Raw genomic sequence first — 27,711 nt, 5'->3', positions numbered from 1 at the left:
GGTGGCGTGGAATTCACCTCAGGGGCAGTAAACCCCTCAGGGCAGTCGACAGGGTCGGCTGGTGTCTCCTCTCAGCCCTGGGACGTCAGGAATCCCGTTCGGACCACAACGCGAGGCCCCAAGGACGGTCACGGGACCAGGCTACACGAGCAGACCAGTCCTGCTGGATACCAGGGGGTCCCAACCCCACCTTCGCGCTGCCAGCATCTACACAGCAGGCAGTTATTTCAAAACAATGTTGGAATACTATCCAGCTGGAGGACTTCTTACTCCAGCTCCTGTAACCCTCGTTGTACGAGGAAGAGCAGTCGGGGGAAGAGGGCTCTATTGCGACATAAGTGCTGTGTAGATGTTCCCAATTTCAGTTTCGAAATAAGCTATGCAACTGACAGAGCTCAATTTGCGTAGCTTACTGGAGCTAAGCCCTGCAGTGTAGACGCACTCCAAATGCTGCCAGCACTCTTCATATCCATCGCTCTCTCGGAAGCGGATGGCCAAGAGCAAAGAAGAAACCTGAATCCAGACAACTTCCCCCGAGAAAGAGATGGGAGGGGGACACGGCCTTCAGCTCCCGAGGAAACACCGGTGAGTGGAGCATCCCTCCCACAACTAGACCAGCGCAGGTACCGGAGGGGGCTGGGCTGGCTCCGTTCCACAGCCCCCGAGGCCCAGTGGCCAGGCCCTAAGGAATGTGGGGACCCAGTGAACACCCCCCACGGGGCAGGGTCCCTTTCCTCACCTGCACACCCCTGTACCTCAGGGGGCTGGGCCACACGCCCGCCAGGAGAGACGCCGACCTCCCCGCTGCCTCCCGAAGGTAGCTCTGGTCTCACAGGGCTCTGACCCTGAAAGCTGAACACGAGATTGGCTGTCACCGCTCACTGCCTTTTCCATTCTCTCTCCAGGTGGGGAGAAAGGGGGAGAAGGGAAGGGGCCTTGCCAACGGCAGCCCCAGGGATTCAGGGGGACAGGGGGGTGGCAGGGAGACAAACCCACCTGTCACCACGGGACGGTGCATCCGCCTAGGGGGGAAGCAGAGAGACGAGGGTTCAGATTTCGCTCAGCAGGAGGGTTCTGCCCCTGCCCTGGGGACGTGTCGCCCTCTGCCACCCCCCCCCCCCCCGGCTTTGTCTCTGGGCTGGGATTGGTCCCAGGCTGCTCCCGGCCTGTCCCAGCCCTCGGGTCAGACTCAGCCTCCGCGCCCGGCCGGGCAGCCCCTGCCCTTTGCCACAGCCTGGGCAGCCCCGGCTCACCGGGCAGAGGGGGGCCGGCAGCAGGGGGAGGGACTGGGGGGTCTCTAGCCAAGCAGGCTGGGGGAGGGGCAGAGCCCGGCTCCCCGCTCTGGTCAGCCCTGCATCCCTTGCCCCCCCAAGTCCTGCTGGGGGCCCCCACCCAACACCAGTATCTGCTCAAAGGGGAATCCCCACAGTGTCCCAGGGTGAGGGGGGCTGAATGGGGCCTGCCCAGCTCCCCATCCCCTCCCCCCACAGCTGCTCCGGCAGCCCCTTGTGCCCCCAACACAGATGCAGCGGTGCCATTAAGTGACGTAGTCCTGGGGGTGGAGGAGGATTCTATGATTATATAAACTGAGGTCCAAAAAGGAGACCAGGAAGATGGGAAGTAACAGAAGCGGAAGGAAGGAAGAAAGGCTGGAAGAAGACCAGGAACACCAAGAGGAGGGGGAAGACCTGGAAATTTTATATAATTGAAAACTGCTCTCATGTCCCCCCTCAGTCTTCTTCTTTCCAAACTAAACAAGCCCAATTCTTCCAGCCTTCCCTCCTAGCTCCTGTTTTCTCGACCCTGCATCGTTCTTGTTGCTCTTCTCTGGACCCTCTCCAATTTCTCTTTCCTGAAATGTGGTGCCCAGAACTGGATACAATCCTGCAATTGAGGCCTAATCAGCCAACAGATGAAGAGGTCCCTGTCCAATGAATCAAGCACAGGAGCCAGGCAAGACTGATTGGCTTACGGACCTAACGGACTCACCTGCCGTAACATGGATAATTACTCTACATTGTTATCTTGTACCTTGGGTTCAGCATCCCCTCCTGTGCCACTGATCTTGTGAATTGCTGGGTCCAGCGATCCTTGGCTGAGTTCACATTTGTGGGTCAGATCCTCTTCGCCGACAGGACTGACATGGCTCCCCGTCTCCTCCTGCTTCTCAGCCGCTGGCTCGCTGCCGGGTTCCCTCCCTGCCGGTGAATGGACGGTGGGTTATTGGCACCTGCTCCCGGCTGCGAGTCGCTCCTGTCCCCTGCTGCCCGGCCTCCTCCCCGGCTGACAGGCAGCAGGAGCGTCTCCAACTAGAGCCCATCACCCACCCCCCAGCTACACCCCCCACCCCACAGACCCCTCCCCCTGTGACCCAGCCTGGCCCTGGCGGGGGGTCTCCGGCAGCGCTCTGGTACCCCCATGGGCAGGGAGTGAAACGTGCCAGAGACTGGTTGGAAAGGCCCCTCCGAAAGGGCTGGGTTTGGGGGATGCGGCCCCTCCCCTCCTCTCACGAGGGGCTCAGAGCTCATGGCCCCCTGAGTTTAACGGGGGGCTATTCCTCCAGACCGCGGAGAGTCAGGTCTGTGGTGGCTCAGACTGGCCGCTCCAAGGCGGGGACCCTTGTGCACCCTGGGGTGAGAGCGCCGGAGAGGGGAGGGGAAGGTGCCAAACACGGCGCGGTAGCTGGGGCCGTGGTCGTGTGACCACAGACGTGTGGAAATGGCACCTCACAGACACGGGCGCTAGGCCTGGGTTGCTCACCGGGGTCTGTTCTATCCGAGAACAGGGACGTGGGGACAGGCTGTGAGGGCACCGACCCCAAAACCCACCCGCATGCTCACCAGAACCGGCTTGTTACCTGAGTGTCGCTCTCGCTCTGTCCTCTTGGAAACTTCCCTCCAAGGGAATTCGCTTTCTGACAGTGATTCCTCTGACTCTGTCTGAGAACCTGGATCTTCAGACCTGAACAACAATAATTACTCGTCACATTAACTCTGCTCTTTACGCTCTAGCGCAACGTACTGGAGAGAGGCAGGAGGAAGGGAAGGAAGAACTTTCAAATAATCGTTTTTACAGTAACATGGGGTGTAGCATTGATAGTCTGACCAAATCACAGAACCCCTAAAACCTCTTCAGAGGTGGGCGAGAGAAGAGTTCTCTCTCTCTGTATATAAAGACCCTTTTCTTGCAGGACACAGAGTGAGCCCTCAGGGCAAAAGAAGAAGGGAAAAACAAATCTCTCTCTATAAATCTTCCCCCGTGTGAGACGACAGAATGGCATCATCACATCACTCTGCATCCCACAGGAACAAGTCCAGGCCCAGCGCTCTCAGGCGGCCACGTGGAGAGCGGGGCCTGTCTCGTGACCAGGGCGGTCCCTGCCTGTGGGGCTTGGAGCTGGGCCTGGTGCGGGCTGCAGCCTGGCCCGTCCCCACCCATGTGGGTTACAGTTTGGGGATGGAGAAAAAGATCCCTGGGCTAGTGCGGTGGGGGCGGGAGAGAGAAGGGCCTGGGCTATCAGAGGGGAGTGGGGAGGGAGAAGGGCTGGGGCTGGTGCACCCCCCACAGCTGGGCCCTGCCTGGTGGCCAGGGAGTGAGCCGGGCTGCCTAACCCCGCGAGAGGGGGCTGGGAGCACAGTGAGCCGGGTGCAGCCCCCGAGTCTCTTCAGTAATTTCTTTCCCTTTCCATTATTTACCCCCCTCTCCCCGGACCTCACTTCCGGCCGGGAAACCCAGACTGAGTCCGGAGGGACCAAGGGGAAACTGGGTCTCACGTCTGGCCCTGCCCCACCCTGACGGCCAGCCTTTGCACTGGGGCGTGTGGGGCCCATCAGCGAATTCCATCCACTCACCTTTGCCCGGGGGTCTCCATGCGCTCCTAGATGGGAAGAGGGAAAACGAGTCCCGTCAGTTCTCAGTGCGGTTCCTACGTGGTTCAGTTTGTGCTCCAGCCTGATCTGCAGAAATCCCTGCCGGGCGGCCCCCCCCCCCCCTCACCGCGAGGATCAGGGTCAGGTCGGCGTGAGGGAGGCTGGACTGTGGGCGCCTGGCCCTGGCCTGGCTCCTTAGCACCGAGCACAGCCAGGCTGTGTGTGACTTTCCCACCCGCCTGCAGTGTGGGGGTGTGACAGCGCGTTGCGGTTTTCCCGTCTCCTGCCCCCCGTAGTGGCACGAACAGACTCCCCCAGCCAGTAGAACAGAGGGAGTTTATTGCTTCTCCAGGATACAGCACAGCACAGATGTCATCTGGTTACAGGGCAGGCCTAGGATGCCTCACCCCCCTTGAGATGGGGGAGCCTGGGCCCCTAAATCCCAGCCCATTGCCTAGGCTGTCTCCTCCATGATACCAGACAGAAACTAACCACCTCACTTCCAGCCCTGCCCCCAGCCAGGGCTCCACTTCCCTTCTTCCCATTGTTCTGCTCCCTGGGAGATAACTGGTCAGACAGGTTCTTAGCCCCCTTGTGTAATGACTCATCCCCTGCCCTGCTGGGCCGTGCTACAGACAGCAGCCAATGGAGGTCATTCACAACCCACATTCAGCAACCAGCAAGGTACCCGCCACTGTGTCACAGGGGTTGCTCTCTGCCCCCTCGGCCCTGCTGCCATCGGCCCTTACGGGACAGGCCGGCCACCCAGCTCAGCCCCCAGCAGCTTCCACTTGTTCTCAGTGGGGTGGGGAGCGCCCAGGAGGGGGGCCCAGTGCTCCCGACGGGAACGGCCCGAGAACTCCCAGCCGGGATCTCCTACTGCAAGTGGCCCAGTCTTGACAGACAGAGAACTGTCAGCAGGGCCCAGAAGCTGTGTGCGTGCGCCTGCAGGCTAATCCAGGGGTGAAACAAACACACACACACACACACACACACACACACACACACACACACACACACAGAGGCTACGTCTACATTGGCATGATTTTCTGGAAATGCTTATAACGGAAAACTTTTCCATTATAAGCATTTTAGGAAAAAGCACATCTACATTGGCAGGATGCTTTTCCGGAAAAGCACTTTTTGCGGAAAAGCGTCCGTGCCAATCTAGACGCGCTTTTCCACAAAAAAGCCCCGCTTTTTTGCGGAAAAGAAATCTCTGCTGTCTACACTGGCCCTTTTCCGGAACAGTTTTCCGGAAAAGGACTTTTGCCCGAACGGGAGCAGCATAGTTTTTCTGGAAAAGCACTGATGATTTTACAGGAGATCGTCAGGGCTTTTCCAGAAATTCAAGGGGCCAGTGTAGACAGCTGGCAAGTTATTCTGGAAAAGCGGCTGATTTTCTGGAATAAGTGGCCAGTGTAGATACAGCCACAGAGCATGCTCCCTGCTGGGGCTCGTGAGTGCTGTCTTGCTTTGTTGCTCTTTTAAGGGGAAATTCTCATTCAGACGGATCATACGGATTCCTCTTTGTGCGGGTGCAAACAGAACTCGGTGCCGGCTGCTCCTGGCTGGGTTCCTAGCCCTTCCCCTTTGCCGTTCGCTTTTCCGTAGGGGAGCTCACCTTCAAATCTGTTAACTTCTCACATACTCTCGCCAGCTTGCGATGTTCCTCTTCTCGTTCATTCTCTGGCAGGTGCTTCCAGACCTGCTTCACAAACTGGTGCAGTTTCCCACAAGAGGACTCGATTACCCCCAGCTGCTCTGCCATTTTTCCCTTTGGTAACAAAAGTTACAACATAAAAATAAATACACTGGGATGCTGGAGTGTTACTGGCTGTTCTCAGCGGGACTTGCATCTGACAACATGTGATATTGAAACTGTATTTTGTCAGGCTGCATCCAAGGAGCAATAAATCCCCTTGAATCGTGTGGTAACTGGAAGGAAGGATTCCACCGCCCAAGGCACTGACCCTCCTGGCCAGGCCTCAGAAGAACCTGAGCCAGGGGAGCCGAGCTGTTCCCTGGATGTGAAGATGGGGAAGGGGGTCGTTTGAGAGGCTCCCCATGGGAGAGTTCGTGAGCCTGGGTTGTTTGTTCTTGGTGGGGGGTTTTACTCCCACTGCAGCAAGGGTGCGAATCCTGTGCTGGCTGGAACCAGGCTAAACGGGGGATTCTCTGTAACGCTGCCATTGTATTGCCGCCCCTAGTTTAGAAAGCGTCTTGGACAGACTCACAGATGGACGGACAGACAGACAGAGACACGTTTCTACAATCGAGGGGAAGAGAACGACTGGCTCTCCTTCCCCACAGGTATAAGACCCGCTCACTCCCTTATCTCTCTCTCTCCACTGCGGTGCCTTGCCGGGTGCCACTTGCTCTGGCATTAGCCTTCCTGACTGTGTTTCTACTTGAGCCCTGCTGTGCGTGTTCCTCAGCAATTCATCCCTGTCCCCGCTCTCTGTGGGGCTCCTTAGTTATTGTAAAGTCACAAAACAGCTCCTGAGGGGGCCAGACTGGCCTCTTCCTGTCCCGCCTGGCATCCCTGTGCAGCAGGAGAGGTGGCAGGTGTCTCCGTGAGATGCTGCCATGGCGCCTGAGCCCCTTCCAGCCTGGGAACGTCTCCCCTTGGGACCGTATGTCCCAGTTCCCTGACTCGGTCAGTCCCAGGCCAGTGTCTGTTCTGCTCCTCTCTTTTCTGCAGACTCGGGACATTTATTATTTCACCGTCACTTTTCCCCGGGGTGAAAGGAAACTCTCTACAGGTACTGTCCTATCACAACCTGCCCCTCCCCCCCGGGGGGAGGGGGAGTGTGCTACACAACCGTACCTGTAGGAAATGTAAGCGTGGGGTGGAGTGCAGGGGGCTCAGGGCAGGGAGTGTGGAGGGATCATAGAATCATAGAACACTAGAATGGGAAGAGAGCTCATCCAGTCCAGTCCCCTGCCCTCATGGCAGGACCAAGTACTGTCTAGACCAGCGTTTCCCAAACTATGGGCCACAGCTAGGTACTGGGCTGCAGGAAAAAACTACCGGGCCTCAGCGTGGTTGCCGGGGTGTTCTGGGCTCCCCGAGTGCCCGTGTGGCGCCGGGTCCCCCAAGCCCCCAGCCGGCCTGGGCAGAGGCTGCAGCCGGATGTTCTGGCTCCCGGCAGAGGCGTGGCTAGGAGAGGTCGGGGGGGAAGGCGGGGGACTGAGCACATCTACCAGCCAGGCAGTTCGACACTACAAACGGATACGTCTAGTAATAATACAACCGACCTAATGGGAAGGTACCAGACATGTTCTACGTTCTATGTCTGGTATTTTCTCTGTTTGTTTTTGTGTGTTTATATTTTTGGGCTGCAAAAAGCAGAACTGAAAAAAACGGGTTCCAACTAACGTAAAAAGTTTGGGAAACCCTGGTCTAGCCGCTTTCTGTCTGTCTTACTGTCCATGTATCCAATCCATATTCCTTCACTTGCTGGCAAGAACATTGTGGGAGACCACATCTAAAGCTTTGCTAAAGTGGGTACCGGGGGCTTCCGGAGGGCCAGAAACAACTTCTTTGAATATTCATCATTTGATTAATGAATATGCAAATAGGAAAATGAATGTTACTCATCCTCCAAAAGCTCGTGAATGGATTTACTGGTCCCTGTGTCCAACAGTTTGGGAACCCCTGGGCTAGACCATCCCTGATATGTGGGAGCCAGGGAGGGGGCTGGGATAAGAGGGGAGGGGCTGGGGCTGGGTTAACTTACCTGGTCAGATCCGGCTGCTGCAGCCAGGCGGCTGGACAGGGGCCAAGCCAGGGCTGCCGTGGTCTCTCTGCCACAGCGGAGGGGGGGGGCTCAGGCTGGGCCACTGTGGCCAGCCCCTCCCCCAGCAGATGGGGGCCAGACCACAGAGCCTACACCAGGATCGGGGTTGGGCCCAGGCAGGAGCAAAGCCAGAGGGGGCTGCCAGCCCCTCCTGTGGCCACCTGGGGGCCAGACTGTGGGGCCTGACCCAGGATCGGGGTCACGGCTGAGCAGCCAGAGCCAGAGCCGTGTCTGGACAGGGGCCAATTCTGCCCCTGCCCCTGTTGTGGCAAACAACGGAGCTAACTACCCCTCCCCTTTCTGAGGAATAAAGTCCCCAGCCTGGCCCTAGAACAGAGCAAACCCCACAGGGCCAGAGCTGCTTCTCCAGCGCATGGCTGGGGAGTGACAGGCACCCACCACGGGCAGGTCTGTGTGCCGGGGATTCCTGTTACTGGGTCTTCCGGGTTGGGTGGGATGTGATAGACCCCCCCCCCATGACATCACTTCTATCCCCCTCTCCCCTTATCTTTACCCCGGGACTTTCAGCGGGTCTGACTCACCTCCCCCTGTAGCTGAGAACAAGGGTATGAAGAGCTGATACCAACACAACACACAACCCATGTGTCCGCCTGTCCCCGGGCGAGCTGTACCCCTCTGTGCACACACTGCCTTGGAGTCTGAGCAAAGACAAATAACGGTGCCCACCTTGTACTCCTGGAGAGCCTCGTCCATGGGAGCCACCGTGTGACCCCGGTGATCCTGGGACTCTCTGCACACCAGGCAGATGGCGATCTGATCCTCTTTGCAGTAGAGCTTCAAAGGCTCTTGGTGTCTCTTGCACATGGTCCCTGCTGCAGGTTTCTCCTTTGCTTGCGACCTGAATAACGCCACAATGCTCCTCAGCTTCTTGTTTCGCCGTACGGTTCCCTTTTGCAGCCACAACCTGCACTGAGGACAGGCGGCATCTTCACGTCCCTGGCAGAGCCGGGTGATACACCGTTTGCAGAAGCTGTGTCCACACGCAGTCGTCACGGGGTCCCGGAGTAACTCCAGGCAGATGGAGCAAGTGGCTTCAGCTTTAATTCTCTGTACGGAATCTGCAGCCGCCGCCGCCGCCATGGTGCCGTCTAGGAGAGGAGGGAAAGTTCCCTGTCAGCTCCACGGACCCTGCGCTGGGTTTGTTCCACAACAGGAAGGGGCCTCGCCCTGCAGAACTCGCGTCCGGCCAGAGGGCCTCGCTGCGTTTGCGCTGGTCCTGGGCCAGGGAGCTGCACCCTAGAGACCGGACAGAGACTCCTGCCCTCTCAGCCCAATGTCGCTGGGGAGCAGCAGGGGAGATTGCGGGAGGGGGGGGGGGGGGACAGTGGCCCCTGGGAGCCAGGCTAGGGCGAGCGCAGGGATAACGACCCGGATCAGTCTGACGTGGCTGCGGCTGCTGCAGGCGATCCCGGTCCCAGACCCTCCCGCCCCACTCTCCCTGCACTCGCCCCCTCTCGCCTGCCCCTCTGTCCCAGGACAGGGACTCGCTGGTTCCCTCCGTGCTCGGAAAAGGACCTTTTTGTAGTGAACACAATCCCCCTCCCCTGCCTGAGTGGGCGTTGGAAGCAGCCTGCCCAGTGGAGGAGGGAGAAACCTTTTTGGATAACAGGCTCGGTCTACACGACACAGTTTTTCAAAACTCCACCGTGTCCAGGGAACAGTGTCTGCTCTCCCAAGAGAGGAGGGTTTTCCTAAAGTTGGCCCAGTGTAGACGGGCCAAATTTCAGAAAAGCCTCTTCTGAAAAAAGAATCAGAAAAAGATGCAGAAATTGCTGAGTGCGAGTTGGGCACCTTTTTCCAGATAAGCAGTGTGGTGCAGACGTAGCCACACCCCAGAAGGGGCCCGTCCACACCAGCCCAGGGCACCGCTCCGAGCTCAGACGGGGCTGCCGAGTCTCCCCAGAAACATTTCTCTGCAATGCCCCAGCGGTCCCGCCGAGAGGCCCAGTCCTGGGGCCCTGCAGCGAGAGCCGGGCTGCACCCGCCCCAGCTATCTCAGCTGCAGGGAGAAGGTCTGTTCCTCGTGGAACAGGTTGTACTGGTAGTTCGGATTAGAGATCCTAATTCAAACTACCTACTCCGTGCCGCATGTAGCCGCGGGCACGGAGTCCGAACTAGCAGGGATTTAAAAATGGCGGCGCCCGGGAAGTTGCAAATGAAGCCCAGGATATTTAAATCCCGGGCTTCATTTGCAACTTCGAATGCCGACATGAGCCTCCCTAGTTTGAACTAGGGGGCTAGCGCAGACGTACCCTGCCATCCTCAGTCTGAGGCCTGAATCCCACAGGCCAAGACCACACAGGACCGACCCCGGGCTCCGCGCGGCATTTCAAATTGGCAGCGCAGCACGGAGCCTGGGGTTAGCGGGGACTCTGAGCCGGGGCTCCAGGCTGTGCTTCCGCTTTGAAATGCAAAGAGTCCCTCCCCACAGGAGTCTTGTGCGTTTCAACGCTGGCCCCCGCGTGCAGCCCGGGGTCAGGGGGACTTCCCGCCAGTCCCAGGCTGCAGGTGCAGCTCTGCATCCTCCTTTGCAACGTACAAGAGCCCCCAAGGAGGAATGCGGACGTGCCTATCGACTAGTGATGGAAATGCCACCGACGACTCAGCTAGTCAATTAACCGCTAGTTAACTTCCCTACCTCGGACGGGCCGTTGGGAAGCAGGAAATGCTCAGATCCAGGCGCCCCCTCAGTGAACGCTAGCGCGGTGATAAAGCAAACCGCACCCCCGGCACACCGGGAAATGCAGAGGCAGGTGCAGCTCCGCACCCAGCCCCACCACCAGCGCCAGTGAGCAAAACCTCCCCCTTCCTGACCCCAGAACCTCCCCGGTGACTCTCCTTCCAGCCCCACAGCACCCTCAAGGGTACCGCTACCCTGCAGAGGTTTATTGGGACACCCACGGCATCCCGGGAAAACACCGCCACACCGAGGGAGCCGTGTGTTTTCGGAAGCCCTGTCGTCACCCTCCCGCAGAGAAGGGGGCTCTTCCGAAAGAGGAGGCTCTTCCGAAATTCAGCCCAGTGTAGACGGAAAAGCCTCTTCCGAAAAAGCTCAGGGAAATGGGTTCACACCTTGCACAGCGCGATTTGCGCACCTGTCCCCCATAGATCCCCGTAGCGTAGACGTACCCAGAGCCTGCGCTTCCTCCGCCCGTCTCCTGCTCCCATCGCCGGGGGTCTGGTCGGGCTCTGCCTGCACCCGCCAGCTTCCTCCAAAGGCGAGGTCAGCAGTGGACTGCCGGGCACCTGAAGCCCGAGGGGGCCTAGGAAGGGGGAGGGGACGCTGGGCTGTGCAGGGCTCTAGGAATGTCGGGGGGAGCGTTGGACGGGGTCCCCTCACGAGGCAGGAAGGTGCCGATAGCCCCACGTGAGCCCTGGGCCTCCTTACATCTACCGACACTGAAATACCAACACCAACGGGGCCCTGGGCTCAGGGCGTTAGGCCTGGGGGGGCTCAGGCTTTCAGCCCTGCAGGTCCAGTCTCTGCAGGGGGGCGGGGATGTTCTTGGGGTTAGGGGCTTAGCTACAAGGGGAGCCTTGTTTTCAGCCCCAGAGCTTCCCCCTGTAGCTGAGGTCCCAAGCCCGGGCATGGCCCCGTCCAGCTGAAACTAGGAGTGGGGCTGCGAGAAGTCCAGTGCTGCCCCCTCTCCACCCACTCCTCTGGGTCCTGCCCCCCTCTGCTCCCCTTCCCTGTGTCTAGCTCCCTGGGCCCTTCGCACCCTCTGGCCCTTGGCCACAACGAGGCAGGAGCCTCCCTCTCTAGCCCCCTGAGCCTAGCCTAGCCTAGCCTAGCCTAGCCAAACTGCATCACCAGGGTCCAGGTCCTGCCCCTTCCCTGGTCAGGGCTAAACTGCCCCCTCGCAGCTGGGCAGCTCCTTATATACTGAACTGCCCCCGCAAGCTGCACCCTGATTGGCTATTACAAAGCCTCTCCCTGATTGGCCACACCTGTGCTCAGGTTCCCTCCAGCCTGCATAAGCCTCTTGTGGCCAGCGTGGGGCAGCAGCCCCACCACCCCAGGGCTGTGTCTAGACTGGCAAGTTTTTCTGGAAAAGCAGTTGATTTTGCGGAAAAACTTGCCAGCTTGATTTTGTGCAAAAGCACTGACGTTCTACTGTCCGAAATCAGTGCTTCTTGTGCAAATGCTTTGAGGTTCCCGTTCGGGCAAAAGCCCTTTTCTGGAAGGCTACATCTACACTGGCATGATATTCCGAAAACTTTTCCGTTAAAAGCATTTTTGGAAAAGCGCGTCTAGATTGGCAGGACGCTTTTTCACAGTAAAGCGTCTGTGGCCAAACTAGACGCGGTTTCCCGCAAAAAAGCCCCGATCACGAAAACAGTACTGTGCTGTCTACACTGGCCCTTTTGCTCAAAAGTCTTTCAGAAAAAGACTTTTGCCCGAACGGGAGCAGCATAGTATTTCCGGAAAAGCACTGATGATTTTACAGGAGCTCGTCAGTGCTTTTCCGGAAATTCAAGCGGCCAGTGTAGACAGCTGGCAAGTTTTTCCGCAAAAGCAGCTGATTTTTCGGAAAAATTTGCCAGTCTAGACACAGCCGAAATGTTTTTGCGCAAGAGGGCCAGTGTAGACAGCTAAAAACTGTTTTGCACAAAAAAGCCCCGAAAATGCCGATCGGAGCTTTCTTGCGCAAAACCGCGTCTAGATTGGCACGGACGCTTTTCCACAAAAAGTGCTTTTGCGTAAAAGCGTCTGTGCCCATCTAGATGCTCTTTTCTGCAAATGCTTTCAACGGAAAAACTTTTCCGTTAAAAGCATTTGCGGAAAAATCATGCCAGTCTAGACGCAGCCCTGGGGTATAAATATTTTAGCACACACAGAGGGCGCTGGATGCAGCAAAGGCAGCTGAGCTGGAGGCGTTCCTGTAGCAGTAGAAGGGGGAATCGGGGACTGTGGTGTGATGGGGTCAGGCTGAGAGACTGTAGGATCTGGGGTGAAGTGCAAGGAGCAGACCCCGGGCAGTGCCCACAGTATGACCCACGCCAGGGAGCAGAGCACAGACGGGCAGAGCGCCGGCCTGGCCTGACGCAGGGGTGGGGGAGTGAGGCCCGGCCTGCTCTCAGGGGGGACAAGGGTGCCCAGGTCAGCCCCTTGCTCTGAAATCACCCCTGGCTCTGACAAACTAGACCCCCCCCCCATCCCGCTGCTGGGGACAGATCGACCCCTTTAGCATCAGCCAACAGTCCTTCCTGAAACCCATGGATTGACTGTGCAGTGCTGCTGTTACCAGCCCCACCCCAGAGCTGGCTGCATCTCAGCACAGAGCAGGGGATCCTGACTGTGCAGTGCTGCTGTTACACAGCCCCACCCCAGAGCTGGCTGCATCTCAGCACGGAGCAGGGGATCCTGACTGTGCAATGCTGCTGTTACACAGCCCCACCCCAGAGCTGGCTGCTTCTCAGCACAGAGCAGGGGATCCCTGACTGTGCAGTGCTGCTGTTACACAGCCCCACCCCAGAGCTGGCTGCATCTCAGCACAGAGCAGGGGATCCTGACTGTGCAGTGCTGCTGTTACACAGCCCCACCCCTGAGCTGGCTGCATCTCAGCATGGAGCAGGGGATCCTGACTGTGCAGTGCTGCTGTTACACAGCCCCACCCCAGAGCTGGCTGCATCTCAGCACGGAGCAGGGGATCGTGACTGTGCAGTGCTGCTGTTACACAGCCCCACCCCAGAGCTGGCTGCATCTCAGCATGGAGCAGGGGATCCCTGAGTGTGCAGTGCTGCTGTGACGGGTGACTGGGGATTGGGCTCATTAACCCTGTTGCCTCTCAGTGGGGCAGGCGGGTGGGGGGAATATTTGGGGCTATTGTGGGACAGGAGGCTGTGAGGGGGGCTATTGTGGGGCAGGCGGGTGGGGGGAATATTTAGGGCTATAGTGGGGCAGGTGGGTATGCGAGTATAATGGGGTCGACTCACCAGCGTGGTGCCCCCAGCGAGGCGCCGTGGGGAATTAGGTGGCTGTTTCGACGAGCACCCTCTGTTCACTGGTGTCTCCCCCACGTCCTCCATCGGTTCGGTTTTGTCTTCAGGGCACCGCCCTCCGGCCCTGCCCCCTCCGGTCTCTGTCTGCCCCCCCTTCCGGGGGGGGGGGGTTCTTCCTTCACTGCTCTCCGGGGCCCTCCCTGCTCCCTGGGACCCCCAGTGCTTCTGCCCAGGACCCCGGTTCCCCTGCCCCCTCCAGGCCTCAGTGCCCCTGCCAGTCCCTCTCTCCCCTGTGTCCAGGCAGGCTCAGTCCCTGCCGGCCACTCCTCCCTGGCCGAGGGTGCGGACCGGCTCCCTCTGCCTCCCAGGCGGCCTCCTGCCCCTCCGGCTTCAGGCCTGGCAGCCTGGGGCTTCCCCCGCCCCAGCCTCCCGCGTCTGCCTCCCGCAGCCCTAGGGCCTCAGGCCTGCTAGCCCGGGTTGTCCAGCCCAAAGCCGCCCAGCCTGCCCTCTGCCAGGAAGCCTCTTGCTCCCCCGGCCGTCCGGTCCCTGCTGCCCTCGCCCAGAGCCACAGGCAGGTCTCTGCTCCCTCCTGCTTCCAGGAGTCCCGTTAGAGCCTCCAGCTGGGCTTCCCTGACCCCCCTCTCAGCCCTTAAAGGGCCAGTGCAGGGCCACACCTGCCACAGGGCCCCGCCGGGTCTGAGACGTGGCGCCGGCCGGCCAATCAGCGCGCACAGCGGGGCACACGCAGGTCCCATCCCCGCGGGAAAGAGACTCAGGCAGCGCCACCCGTGGGGGGCAGGGCTGTGGGGCACCTGCCTGGGGGCTGGGATGCCCCTCATGGGGGGGAGGGGCTGCTGCTGGCAGGTGACCGCGGATGGGGCAGATCGGGGCAGCCCAGTACACACAGGTATGGCCGGACTGCCGCCCCTGGAAATGTGCCGCCCCCAGGACGTGCTTGCTGTGCCGAAAGCCGGCCCTGGGTGGCCCATCCCCGCAGCGCGGCACCGGCGTCGTGTCCTGAGTCCCTGCTAAGCCGTGTGGCCAGGCCGTCCAGACACGCCCCAGAGAGGAGAGACGCTTTGGAGCTGCCAGCCGTTCCCAGGCTTTGTTCAGCCCTAAATGGCCAGTGTCCGATCTGCAAACCAACGGTCGCGCTGCAGTTTCTCTCTGAAGTCTAATTAAATCGGCACAGTCCTGCGGTGCGGACGGGCAGGTCACAGATCACACGGGACTCGACCCGACGAGGGTTATGCAGGGCCAGTGAGGCTCAGCAAAGACACAGCAAAGGAAAGCTGCCTGGCTCTAGTGTCCAAGGCGGCCAGGGCCAAGGGGAAAAACATGTGTGAAGGGCGATGCAAGGCCTCTTCTGGCATGCCTGTCGTTCTGGGAGATAGCTTCTTCTTGGACAGTAGGAAAAAGTTCCCAACTGTCCGGGTGGTGAAACACTGGAATAAATTGCCCAGGGAGGTTGTGGAATCCCCATCTCTGGAGATATTGAAGAGCAGGTTGGACACACACCTGTCAGGGATGGGCTAGATGGTCTTTGCTCCTGCTGTGAGGGCAGGGGATTGGACTCGTGACTCGATGACCTGTCGAGGTCCTTCCAGTCCTAGTGTTCTGTGATTCTCCACACCTCGGCTTATGAACCAGCACCATTGCAGTCGGTTTAACACAAGGCAGGCACACGTCAGACCAAGGGACCTGGGACACAACATGCCCACGATCTGCCTGCCCACGGGCTGTGCTGGGGAGGTTACAAAAACAGTGCAGGCGGGAACTCTTCTCCCTGTGCTGGTGGGTGAAACGGGGCGGGCAGGGCCTGCCACTTGCAAGAAGACAGGGCCCCTCTCGCCCCCACTGTGCCCCGGGGTGCCCCTTGCCCCAGAGACCTCTAGGGGTTTGGAACAGATGCCATAGGAAGCGAGGTTAAAAAGACTGGGACTTTTTAGCTTAGACTAGAGGAGACTAAGGGGGGATACGATAAAGATCAATAAAACATGACAGGTGAGGAGAAAGTGAATAAGGAAAAGCTATTTGCTTGTTCCCACAACATAAGACCTAGGGGTCACCAAATGAAATGAATAGGCATCAGGTTTAAAAGGAACAATTGCTTCATGCAGCGCACAGTTAACCTGTGGAACTCCTTGCCAGAGGATGCTGTGAAGGCCAGGGCTTTAACAGGATTTTAAAAAGGAACTAGATAAATTCATGGAGGACACGACTATCAATGGCTGTTAGTCTGGATGGGTAGGGATGGTTACATAGAATCACAGAACCATAGAACTGGAAGAGACCTCAGAAGGTATCAAGTCCAGCCCCCTGAGCCTCCGTTTGTCTGGAAATGACAAGAGAGAGATCACTTGATGGACTCCTGTTTGTCTGGACAGGGGAGGGGTCACTTGATGATTCCCTGTTCCGTTCACTCCCTCTGGGGCACCTGGCACTGGCCACTGTGGGCCGACAGGACACTGGGCCGGATGGACCTTTGGTCTGACCCAGCCTGGCCACTTCTACATATGGGGGATTCACATGGACTCAGCACATAGGAATTTAAACAAACAACAAAAGAAGGCGGGGAAACAGCCTTGAGATGGTGGCAGCGGTGGGATGTGGAGGAATGGGTAGTGCCCCTCCCAGTCTCACACGAAGTGGCTTTGATGTTGGAAAAAGGAAAAAGAAGTGTCATTACTATAATGAGGTTAACTGACCTATGCACACTAGTGGCAGCTTTTAGACACCACCCGGTCTCTCCCAGCTGAGCCGTAGCAGATGCCAGAGCTTCCCGCTGCAGGAGAAACCAGTGATGTGGAGTCGCGGAATTTTCTTCCTTTTATTTGTTGTATTCATGCTGCACACACCAGCCACTGAGCAAAGGTCACCACCTGCCCCCAGGAAAACCCCTCTGGCCGCAGCCTCAGCAGCCACAAGACTGATCCAAGGAGACAGGAAACCTTCTTGCTGGTGTAAGCGCTTCCCCACAAAGCAAGGAGACTGCATGGCCAGGCTGAATTTGCCCAGGGATTGTCAGAGCTGAGCCTGGCAGCTCTCAGAGTGACGCTTCTCAGAAGCACCCAGGAACTTTTTCAGGGGAAAAGGCAAGATGCCGCCTTTATTGAGAGTACAGTAGAAAAGCTGTTAGCGTCTACACATGCGCGCACACACGTCCTGCAGAGGGTGCAGTTACCAGTCCATTGTAGATCAAGTCAGTCTTTTGCTACGTCTACACTGCACTGGTAAATGGGAAAACAACTCGCTATTTGTGGTCATTGCGGATCTTTTTCCAATTTACTTTTGAAAGAGGCTCTTCCCAAATTTGGTGTCTACATGGCACCAAATTGAGAAGGGAAGTGCCCTTTCGAGCCACCCCTTTTTCGTCGTAGAACGAAGTTCACAAGGACGGCGAACAAACGCCTCTGGTCTTCTCAATTTGTTTTGAAAAAGCAGACACGTTCCTTGGACACAGTATCCCGAAAAACCAATCCATCTAGATGTAGCCTGACTGGCCAGGCCAGGCTGACTGAGCGGGGCGTCGGGGTCCCTCTGAGGCTCCTCTGAGCCTTGGCTCGCAGGGCTGAACCCGGAGTTTTACTGGCCACAGACTCTCTTCTCACACACGTCAGTTCCCATTCGCACCTGTGGGTTTTGCAGTGTCCTGCTGCCCTTGGCCAGCCTTACGAGGAATTAATCTGTGTTCTCCGGAGTTCTGTGCGCAGGCTTCCTTAGCTCTCGTGTGTGTCTCACCTTCCGGTGTCTCCAGGGCCCAGCTAGTCTGCTCGTTTCTTCAGCCTCCATCCAGTGCCAGGGATGTTCTACCCCCGTCTCCAAGTGGCTCAAGTCTTTTTGGAAAAACTTAAACAGCAAATGGTCTGGTAGCACTCTAACAACTCACAAAACATGTAGATGGGGGCATGAGCGTTCGTGGGCACAGCACAAGGAGCTACCAGACTATTAGTTGTTTTTTAAGTTTTTCCTGTTACAGACTAACACAGCCCCCCACAAAGCTCAAGTCTTTTTGACTGTCTGACCCTTCCTGATGCCTCTCACACGTTCTCCACTCGCACCACACAATGGACAGAGCACTCCACACAAAGGACAACAGAGTTACTACAAAACAACTTAGTTTTCAAGGGGAAACGGGGAGCAGTGTCTAGGCCAGCACCCCTGGTGAGCCCAGCGTAACAGCCCAAGAAAGGAAACACCCAACCAGTGCTTCCAGCGAGCTGTGTCAGAAGCCAGACCCAGCAATTCAGGGCAGACCAGGCCTCGGCCGCGCTGCCGTTCAAGTGGGGAGTGGCAGACAGGAAACAGGAGTTACAGTCAGTATTTACAATAAAGCTACAAATCATCTTTGCAAATGGTAACACAATAGTTTACACAGCTCCCCTTCCACCTTCCCTCAACCCATCTGCGTGAAGAGGAAAATACAACGTGAGCGCTCAGACACCAGCTGTCGACTTGCACCCGGAGCCGTAACCTGGTGTCTATGAATGAGCAGCTGCCGTCCGTGTGTCTGTTCTAAACGGCTCCACGGGGCAGTGAAACGTTCACCTCTGGCACGGGGACAACGAGATACGGGATATTATAGACTGCAGGCGGAAGAAAGGGACGAGTCTCCCAGTGAACGTGGCTGTGCGAGAGGAGATCCGAGCCATGGTCTCAGCATTGTAAAATCTCACCTCTCCCCCTTCATAGTCCAGATAAACGCCGACCTTCCTGGGGACCTGAGATTTCTCAGAGGAGTCGAGAGCCCAAATCCCCAAGTCAGGTTTCAGTTGGATCCTTCCCTTCCTCTGCACAGAGTCTCTGGCGACCCCAATTGCCCAGCGTCCCCCTGATCCCACCTCCACCTCCCAGTAACGTCTCCCCGAGGTGAACCCCTCTGACCCGAGCACACAAACACAAGTGTCAAATCTCTCAGGGTTGTCGGGCAGATCCTGCCGTGGGTCTACACGTCTCACGCTTTTCCGATCCTCAGACAGGACGAGCCGGGGATGGGCCGTGGCTGGGTCCAGAGTCACCTCCACTGGGGGGGGGGGGGGGGAGAGAGAGAGAGAGAGAGAGAGAGAGAGCGCCAGTTTTACTATCAGGGTGACCAGCTGGCCGGATGCTGCAGGGACCGTGCTGGTATTTGGGGCTTTGTCTTGTACAGGCGCCTATTCCCCCCCCCCCCCCCGCTCTGGTTGCTGTCTGGTCCCCCTGTCCCCACCCCCTGGATCTGAGCCCCTGGGGATCCCCGAGACCCCCCCTTCCACCTGTGGGGCCAGGGGACGGACAGGCTGCCCGCCGGACAGACAGGGGCTCTCCCCGGCTGCCTCCCACACCCAGCTGCAGCCACTGAGTTTCGGGGCCGTGTAAAGGCCCCCCTGGAGCAGTGGGGAGCCCGAGCGCCTCGTCCTTGTGACTGGCGGGGGAGGGGCAGGTGGCCCCAAGAGCACAGAAGAAGCCTGAAGTTCCAGATCAGGGGTCTCCAACTTTTTTACAGCCAAGGTCACTTTTCAAATGTCAGAAGAAGCCAAGATCTACTGCCCCATCCTTCCCTCCGAGACTCCACCCCCTCCTTGAAGCCCCGCCCTCTCTGGTCTCCTCTTCTCCATCACGTGCTGTCCCCAGCCGTTATACACTCAGGCTACGTCTACACTGGCATGATTTTCCGGAAATGCTTTTAAAGCATTTTTGGAAAAGCGCGTCTAGATTGGCCACGGATGCTTTTCCGGAAAAAGTGTCCATGGCCAATCTAGACGTGCTTTTCCACAAAAAAGCCCCGATCGTCATTTTTGCAATCAGGGCTTTTTTGCAGAAAACAGTACTGTGCTGTCTACACTGGTCCTTTTCCGGAACAGTTTTCCGGAAAAAGACTTTTGCCCGAACGGGAGCAGCATAGTTTTTCCAGAAAAGTACTGATGATTTTACATTAGATCGTCAGTGCTTTTCTGGAAATTCAAGCGGCCAGTGTAGACAGCTGGCAAGTTTTTCCGGAAAAGCGGCTGATTTTCCGGAATAACTTGCCAGTGTAGACACAGCCTCAGGGTACGGCTACACTGCCGCTTTTTTTGTGATTCTTCTGTAGGAAGAGGTTTTTCCAACATTTGGTCTGTCTAGACTGGACCAAATGTCAGAAAAACCCCTTCTTTTGGAACGAGAAATACAGCGGTTGAGGAAAGAGCATGTTGGCCCTTCCACTAAAAAAAGTGGAAGAACAAAAATGTCCCTGGATGCGGAAGAGTTTTTCTGGGATATCTCTGGAATCCTGGAAAAACTCCTGGGTTGCGTCTAGACTGGCAAGTTTTTCCGCAAAAGCAAGTGCTTTTGCGGAAAAACTTGCCAGCTGTCTACACTGGCCGCTTGAATTTCCACAAGAACACTGACGATCTCCTGTAAGATTGTCAGTGTTCTTGCAGAAATACTGTGCTGTTCCCGTTCGGGCAAAAGCCGTCTTGCGCAGTGTAGACAATCCGGTATTGTTTTGCGCAAAAAAGCCCCGATGGCGAAACGCTCTTTTCCGCAAATGCTTTTAACGAAAAAACTTTTCCGTTAAAAGCATTTGCGGAAAATCATGCCAGTCTAGACGCAGTCCTGCAGTCTAGCTGGACCCTCGCTAGGTTGAGACAGGACGGGTGGGCTCTGCGGTGGGAATGAGGGATTTGGGTGTGGGAAGGGGTGAGAGATGCAACTAATGTGCCCCAACTGTGCTGGTGGGAGCAGGGGACGTGGTACTTGGGAAGGGTGCTAGTGGGTGCTGGGGCAGGGGACAGGGTGCCAGTGGGGACAGGGAGTCCCCAGCATGCACCTCCTCCAGGGACTGCTTCCCCCTCCAGAGGAGGGAAGCCCCAGTGTGCGCCGCCTCTGGGGATTCCTACCCCTCCCCATGCAGAGAGTCCCCGGCGCACCACAGACCTGGCTTGTGGTACGGCGCCAGCTGTCTGGGGGAGGGGGAGTGGCCTGAGCACATCCTGAAACCCCGGAAGTGGCGCACAGCTGCAGGTCTTCTGTCCACCCCGCAAGAAGCCGGCACTACCCTTGTCTCTGGAGGTAGGTAGTGGGGCTTCTTGGGGGAGGGGGGAGAGGAAACGGTGGGGGGCGAACATCTCATGATCAACTGGTTGGGGCCTCTCGATTGACCAGTCGATCACGATTGACCGGGTTGGTGACCACGGTCTTAGAACTTCCCCCGAGGAAGAGATGGGAGGGGGGACACGGCCTTTACTCCAGGGCATACACCAGCGAGTGGAGCGTCCCCCCGCATCCATGACGGAAAACCAGCGCGGGCACCGGGGGTGGGGCTGGCTCCGTTCCGCAGCCCCTGAGTCCCAGTGGCCAGGCCCTAAGGAATGTGGGGATCAAATTAACACCCTCCCACAGGGGCAGGGCCCCTTTCCTCACCTGCACACCTCTGTAACATAGGGGGCCGGGGCCACACGCCCGCCAGGAGAGACGTCCTGCTGGCTCCCTCCAGGATCCAGGGTTGCTCTGGCTAAAGTCAGATCCTGCAAGCTGAACGGGAGATTGGCTGGTGTCACTCGCTGCCTTTCCCAGGCAGGGACACCCGGTTCCCGGGGGGGGGGAGGGGAGCAGGGGCCTTGCAAACGGCAGCCCCAGGGGTTCACTGGGGTCAGGGGGGTTGCAGGGAGATAAACCCACCTTTTACTCAGGGACTTTCCGTCCACCTAGGAGGGAAGCAGAGAGACGAGGGTTCAGATTTTGCTCTGCTGTGCGGTTCTGTCTGAGAACCTGGAGATATTTCACTATGGGAGCAGCACAGGAGCCCCCTGGCTTTGTCTCCGGGCTGGGATTGGTCCCAGGCTGCTCCCGGCCTGTCCCAGCCCTTGGGTCAGACTCAGCCTCCGCGCCCGGCCGGGCAGCCCCTGCCCTTTGCCCGCAGCCTGGGCAGCCCCGGCTCACTGGGCACAGGGGGGCCGACAGCAGGGGGACGGACTGGGGGGGTCTCTAGCCAAGCAGGCGGGGGGAGGGGCAGAGCCCAGCTCCCCACTCTGGGCAGCCCCAGACATCGCCCTGTGGGGCAGGGCAGCCTGCCCAGCACCCCCCTGAGCCCGGCTGGGGGGGCCCTCCCAGCACCAGTCTCTGGTCCAAGGGGAATCTCTGCAGTGCCCCACACAGGGGAGAGGGGCTGCCGGGGCCATGGGCTGGGGGGCTGAATGGGCCTGTCCAGCTCCCCACCCCCCACACACAGCTGAGCACCTGTGATCTCCACCCCCCCCTCCCGGTCTCTCCCGTCGTTGCTGCTCTTCCCGTGCCCGTGTTGTCTGCAAACGTCCCCTGTGGGCGCTTGGACCGTTCACTGGGACGGGACCAGGCAGGGTGGAGAAGGGGGGGGGGGGCAGTACAGACCCGTCGATAACCCGACTGATTTGGGAAGAAATTCCCGCTGTGAGGGGCAGGGGTTGGCCTGTGTACGGAGCCGTGTCTGGGCTCCCCCAGGGCTCTGAGCGGCTTGGGGCTTGTCTGGGCTCCCCCGGGGCTCTGAGCGGCTTGGGGCTTGTCTGGGCTCCCCCGGGGCTCTGAGCGGCTTGGGGCTTGTCTGGGCTCCCCCGGGGCTCTGAGCGGCTTGGGGCTTGTCTGGGCTCCCCCGGGGCTCTGAGCGGCTTGGGGCTTGTCTGGGCTCCCCCAGGGGCTCTGAGCGGCTTGGGGCTTGTCTGGGCTCCCCCAGGGCTCTGAGCGGCTTGGGGCTTGTCTGGGCTCCCACGGGGCTCTGAGCGGCTTGGGGCTTGTCTGGGCTCCCCCGGGGCTCTGAGCGGCTTGGGGCTTGTCTGGGCTCCCCCGGGGCTCTGGGCGGCTTGGGGCTTGTCTGGGCTCCCCCAGGGCTCTGAGCGGCTTGGGGCTTGTCTGGGCTCCCCCAGGGCTCTGAGCGGCTTGGGGCTTGTCTGGGCTCCCCCAGGGCTCTGGGCGGCTTGGGGCTTGTCTGGGCTCCCCCAGGGCTCTGAGCGGCTTGGGGCTTGTCTGGGCTCCCCCAGGGCTCTGAGCGGCTTGGGGCTTGTCTGGGCTCCCCCGGGGCTCTGAGCGGCTTGGGGCTTGTCTGGGCTCCCCCGGGGCTCTGAGCGGCTTGGGGCTTGTCTGGGCTCCCCCGGGGCTCTGAGCGGCTTGGGGCTTGTCTGGGCTCCCCCGGGGCTCTGGGCGGCTTGGGGCTTGTCTGGGCTCCCCCGGGGCTCTGAGCGGCTTGGGGCTTGTCTGGGGCTCCCCCGGGGCTCTGAGCGGCTTGGGGCTTGTCTGGGCTCCCCCGGGGCTCTGGGCGGCTTGGGGCTTGTCTGGGCTCCCCCGGGGCTCTGAGCGGCTTGGGGCTTGTCTGGGCTCCCCCAGGGCTCTGAGCGGCTTGGGGCTTGTCTGGGCTCCCCCAGGGCTCTGAGCGGCTTGGGGCTTGTCTGGGGCTCCCCCGGGGCTCTGAGCGGCTTGGGGCTTGTCTGGGCTCCCCCAGGGCTCTGAGCGGCTTGGGGCTTGTCTGGGCTCCCCCAGGGCTCTGGGCGGCTTGGGGCTTGTCTGGGCTCCCCCAGGGCTCTGAGCGGCTTGGGGCTTGTATGGGGCTCCCCCAGGGCTCTGGGCGGCTTGGGGCTCGTCTGGGGTCCCCCAGGGCTCTGAGCGGCTTGGGGCTCGTCTGGGCTCCCCCAGGGCTCTGAGCGGCTTGGGGCTCGTCTGGGCTCCCCCGGGGCTCTGAGCGGCTTGGGGCTCGTCTGGGCTCCCCCGGGGCTCTGAGCGGCTTGGGGCTCGTCTGGGGTCCCCCAGGGCTCTGGGCGGCTTGGGGCTCGTCTGGGGTCCCCCAGGGCTCTGAGCGGCTTGGGGCTCGTCTGGGCTCCCCCAGGGCTCTGAGCGGCTTGGGGCTCGTCTGGGCTCCCCCGGGGCTCTGAGCGGCTTGGGGCTCGTCTGGGCTCCCCCGGGGCTCTGAGCGGCCTGGGGCTCGTCTGGGCTCCCCCGGGGCTCTGAGCGGCTTGGGGCTCGTCTGGGCTCCCCCGGGGCTCTGAGCGGCTTGGGGCTCGTCTGGGCTCCCCCGGGGCTCTGGGCGGCTTGGGGCTCGTCTGGGCTCCCCCAGGGCTCTGGGCGGCTTGGGGCTCGTCTGGGCTCCTCCAGGGCTCTGAGCGGCTTGGGGCTCGTCTGGGCTCCCCCAGGGCTCTGAGCGGCTTGGGGCTCGTCTGGGCTCCCCCAGGGCTCTGAGCGGCTTGGGGCTCGTCTGGGCTCCCCCAGGGCTCTGGGCGGCTTGGGGCTCGTCTGGGCTCCCCCAGGGCTCTGAGCGGCTTGGGGCTCGTCTGGGCTCCCCCAGGGCTCTGAGCGGCTTGGGGCTCGTCTGGGCTCCCCCGGGGCTCTGAGCGGCTTGGGGCTCGTCTGGGCTCCCCCGGGGCTCTGAGCGGCTTGGGGCTCGTCTGGGCTCCCCCGGGGCTCTGAGCGGCTTGGGGCTCGTCTGGGCTCCCCCGGGGCTCTGGGCGGCTTGGGGCTCGTCTGGGCTCCCCCGGGGCTCTGGGCGGCTTGGGGCTCGTCTGGGCTCCCCCGGGGCTCTGGGCGGCTTGGGGCTCGTCTGGGCTCCCCCGGGGCTCTGAGCGGCTTGGGGCTCGTCTGGGCTCCCCCGGGGCTCTGAGCGGCTTGGGGCTCGTCTGGGCTCCCCCGGGGCTCTGAGCGGCTTGGGGCTCGTCTGGGCTCCCCCGGGGCTCTGAGCGGCTTGGGGCTCGTCTGGGCTCCCCCGGGGCTCTGAGCGGCTTGGGGCTCGTCTGGGCTCCCCCGGGGCTCTGAGCGGCTTGGGGCTCGTCTGGGCTCCCCCGGGGCTCTGGGCGGCTTGGGGCTCGTCTGGGCTCCCCCGGGGCTCTGGGCGGCTTGGGGCTCGTCTGGGCTCCCCCGGGGCTCTGGGCGGCTTGGGGCTCGTCTGGGCTCCCCCGGGGCTCTGGGCGGCTTGGGGCTCGTCTGGGCTCCCCCGGGGCTCTGGGCGGCTTGGGGCTCGTCTGGGCTCCCCCGGGGCTCTGGGCGGCTTGGGGCTCGTCTGGGCTCCCCCGGGGCTCTGAGGGGCTTGGGGCTCGTCTGGGCTCCCCCGGGGCTCTGAGGGGCTTGGGGCTTGTCTGGGCTCCCCCGGGGCTCTGGGCGGCTTGGGGCTTGTCTGGGCTCCCCCGGGGCTCTGGGCGGCTTGTGGCTTGTCTGGGCTCCCCCAGGGCTCTGGGCGGCTTGGGGCTTGTCTGGGCTCCCCCAGGGCTCTGAGCGGCTTGTGGCTTGTCTGGGCTCCCCCAGGGCTCTGGGCGGCTTGGGGCTTGTCTGGGCTCCCCCGGGGCTCTGAGCGGCTTGGGGCTTGTCTGGGCTCCCCCGGGGCTCTGAGCGGCTTGGGGCTTGTCTGGGCTCCCCCAGGGCTCTGAGCGGCTTGGGGCTTGTCTGGGCTCCCCCAGGGCTCTGAGCGGCTTGGGGCTTGTCTGGGCTCCCCCAGGGCTCTGGGCGGCTTGGGGCTTGTCTGGGGCTCCCCCAGGGCTCTGAGCGGCTTGGGGCTTGTCTGGGCTCCCCCAGGGCTCTGGGCGGCTTGTGGCTTGTCTGGTCTCCCCCGGGGCTCTGAGCGGCTTGGGGCTTGTCTGGGCTCCCCCAGGGCTCTGAGCGGCTTGGGGCTTGTCTGGGCTCCCCCGGGGCTCTGAGCGGCTTGGGGCTTGTCTGGGCTCCCCCGGGGCTCTGAGCGGCTTGGGGCTTGTCTGGGCTCCCCCGGGGCTCTGAGCGGCTTGGGGCTTGTCTGGGCTCCCCCAGGGCTCTGAGCGGCTTGGGGCTTGTCTGGGCTCCCCCAGGGCTCTGAGCGGCTTGGGGTTGTCTGGGGCTCCCCCAGGGCTCTGAGCGGCTTGGGGCTTGTCTGGGCTCCCCCAGGGCTCTGAGCGGCTTGGGGCTTGTCTGGGCTCCCCCGGGGCTCTGAGCGGCTTGGGGCTTGTCTGGGCTCCCCCAGGGCTCTGAGCGGCTTGGGGCTTGTCTGGGGCTCCCCCAGGGCTCTGAGCGGCTTGGGGCTTGTCTGGGCTCCCCCAGGGCTCTGAGCGGCTTGGGGCTTGTCTGGGCTCCCCCAGGGCTCTGAGCGGCTTGGGGCTTGTCTGGGCTCCCCCAGGGCTCTGAGCGGCTTGGGGCTTGTCTGGGCTCCCCCAGGGCTCTGAGCGGCTTGGGGCTTGTCTGGGCTCCCCCAGGGCTCTGAGCGGCTTGGGGCTTGTCTGGGCTCCCCCAGGGCTCTGGGCGGCTTGGGGCTTGTCTGGGCTTCCCAAGTGGCGGCTGCTTTTCTGGACTTTCCTGCTGCAGAGGTTGGTTGGCTCCCGGGGCACCGTCCCAGCTGGAGTCGCTGCCCGTCTGGAGCCGCTGCCCGTCTGGGCTTCCCGCGCGGCGGCTGCCTGCTCTGAATTTCCCGGTGGACAATGTGAGGGGCCCAGGGGCACAATCCCTCAGCCACGGAAAGGGCGAGAGGAGGCTCTAGACGGACAGTCCCCAAGCCCAATGGGGAGAGGCCAATGCTCCAGGACCGGGCACCACAGGGCAATGGGGGAGGGATTCAGGGAGCCAAGACCCAGGACGTGGGAGAGTCTCAGACTCAGACGGAGACTCAGAGGCACCAACCTGGGGTCCCCCTGACGTGGGCGAGAGGGGAAAGGGGGACGTTCCTCTGGGCAGCCCAGGGGCCTCGCTGGGAGAAGGGGGTGGGGGATACTCGCCCATTCTGCTTCCCGGCTCCCGGACACTCAGCACTCACTGGTGAGTGTGGGACGGCTCTACCCCAGAAACAGCCCCCCCCCAAATCCCCTGGGCTGCGTCACTCAGGGGAGGGGGCTGGGGGAAGAGGCAGGGTGGGGGCAGAGCAGGCGTGGACTAGAGCAGCAGTTCCCATCCTTTCCAAGGTGGGGGACACAGTTTGACAATTCAGGGAGACTTGAACAACCGACGTCTGGTAGCACTTTATAGACAACGAAACACAGAGATGGGCTCACGAGCTCTCTGCAGGTTTCCTTGTCTATAACGTGCTGCCAGACCATTTGTTGGTTTTTCCTGTAACAGACTAACTTGCTGCCCCCTGAAGTTCCAGGAAGACTTGGTGACCCAGGGCAATTCAAAAAATGTGTGAATGGCTCCTTAAAAGCCACCAGGGGAGACACCTGGCTACCCTTTTGAAATGGAATGGCGACCCATATTTGGGTCCTGACCCATAGGTTGGGAAACCCTGGAGTAGAGGCAGGTCGAGGTGGGGTGGGAAGAGGCAGGATCTGGGGCAGAGGGAGGTTGTCCCTGCCCACCCCCACACTAGGGGTGATGTGGGAAGGAGTCATGTGTGTGGGGGGGAGGGGGGTTGTCATGTGTGTCATTGGCTCCGTTCAGTCTCTGAGCCCAGGGGAAGCCAGTGACGTTCCGCGGATGAAGGACGGAGCCTCCCGTTTCCAGTCCTTCTGCACCAAACAGCTGTGAGAGTTTGGAAAAGTTCTGAGCAGCTGCTGTGTGTGTCACTGCCTGTGCGAGGGAGCAGGGGGAGACGGCGCTGGACTTGGGGAGCCCCGACACAGACCCCACATTTGCAGCACAAGCCCCCCCAGCCCCTGCGGCAGAACGGGCCCGGTCTCAGCCCGACCCCCTCTGGGTGCAGATCTCAAAGCTCCCAGCGGCCAGGAGCAATTGCCGCGCCGGGGGCCGGCCCAGCCGCACGCTGACGGGACCCCCCTGCAGCTCTGGGACGCTGCTAAATCCAAAGGGGTCTGAGCGTCTGGTTCCAGAGCGTTTGCGCTGTCACTGCCCGGCCCGCGGAGAAGGGAGAAAACGCGGCGACGCCGGACCCCTGTGGGCAGCGGGAGCAGGCACCGGGCTATTGCCTACCTCGGACTGCGCAGCCTCTGTCGTGTCACTGATCCTGTGAACTGCTGGGTCCAGGGATGTCTGGTCGAGTCCATATTTGGGGGTAGGAGCCTCTTCACAGACGTGAACGACATGAGTCCTCGTCTCCTCCTGCTTCTCAGCCGCTGGCTCGCTGCCGGGTTCCCTCCCTGCCGGTGAATGGACGGTGGGTTATTGGCACCTGCTCCCGGCTGGGAGTCGCTCCTGTCCCCTGCTGCCCGGCCCCCTCCCCGGCTGACATGCAGCAGGAGCGTCTCCGACTAGAG

At 60.7% G+C, this 27,711-nt stretch overlaps 2 protein-coding genes across 4 annotated transcripts in view; both read right to left on the bottom strand.

Annotated features, from left to right (window-relative positions):
* LOC102452364 (E3 ubiquitin-protein ligase TRIM39-like) overlaps positions 1-27,711 on the bottom strand; it is a 63,946-nt gene that overhangs the window by 30,539 nt on the left and 5,696 nt on the right. Inside the window, exons 1-7 of one of the 3 annotated variants that reach the window (XM_089771317.1) lie at positions 8,360-8,991; positions 5,494-5,646; positions 3,852-3,877; positions 2,858-2,961; positions 2,032-2,198; positions 997-1,022; positions 740-852 (exon numbers count right to left, since the gene is read on the bottom strand). The exons of the other annotated variants lie outside the window; for them this stretch is intronic. Of the exons in view, the coding sequence (XP_089627443.1) occupies positions 740-852; positions 997-1,022; positions 2,032-2,198; positions 2,858-2,961; positions 3,852-3,877; positions 5,494-5,646; positions 8,360-8,773 (1,003 nt within the window). The 5' untranslated portion in view covers positions 8,774-8,991. Of the gene's footprint in view, positions 1-739; positions 853-996; positions 1,023-2,031; positions 2,199-2,857; positions 2,962-3,851; positions 3,878-5,493; positions 5,647-8,359; positions 8,992-27,711 lie in introns of those variants that run through there. 3 annotated transcript variants of the gene reach the window in all.
* On the bottom strand, positions 16,501-21,304 carry LOC149523143 (E3 ubiquitin-protein ligase TRIM39-like). The gene is made up of 3 exons (XM_089771427.1): positions 21,275-21,304; positions 21,017-21,127; positions 16,501-18,659 (listed from the first exon to the last, which is right to left on the bottom strand). The coding sequence occupies exons 2-3, from the start codon at positions 21,033-21,035 to the stop codon at positions 18,181-18,183; spliced, it is 498 nt and encodes a 165-aa protein (XP_089627553.1). The 5' UTR covers positions 21,036-21,127; positions 21,275-21,304; the 3' UTR covers positions 16,501-18,180.

The sequence above is a fragment of the Pelodiscus sinensis genome, chromosome 19 (genome assembly GCF_052426305.1).
Source record: "Pelodiscus sinensis isolate ZL-2025 chromosome 19, ASM5242630v1, whole genome shotgun sequence".
NCBI classification, from domain to species: Eukaryota; Metazoa; Chordata; order Testudines; family Trionychidae; genus Pelodiscus; species Pelodiscus sinensis.
Note: the sequence above shows the minus strand (reverse complement) of the source record. Positions and strands in the feature narration are given on the sequence as shown.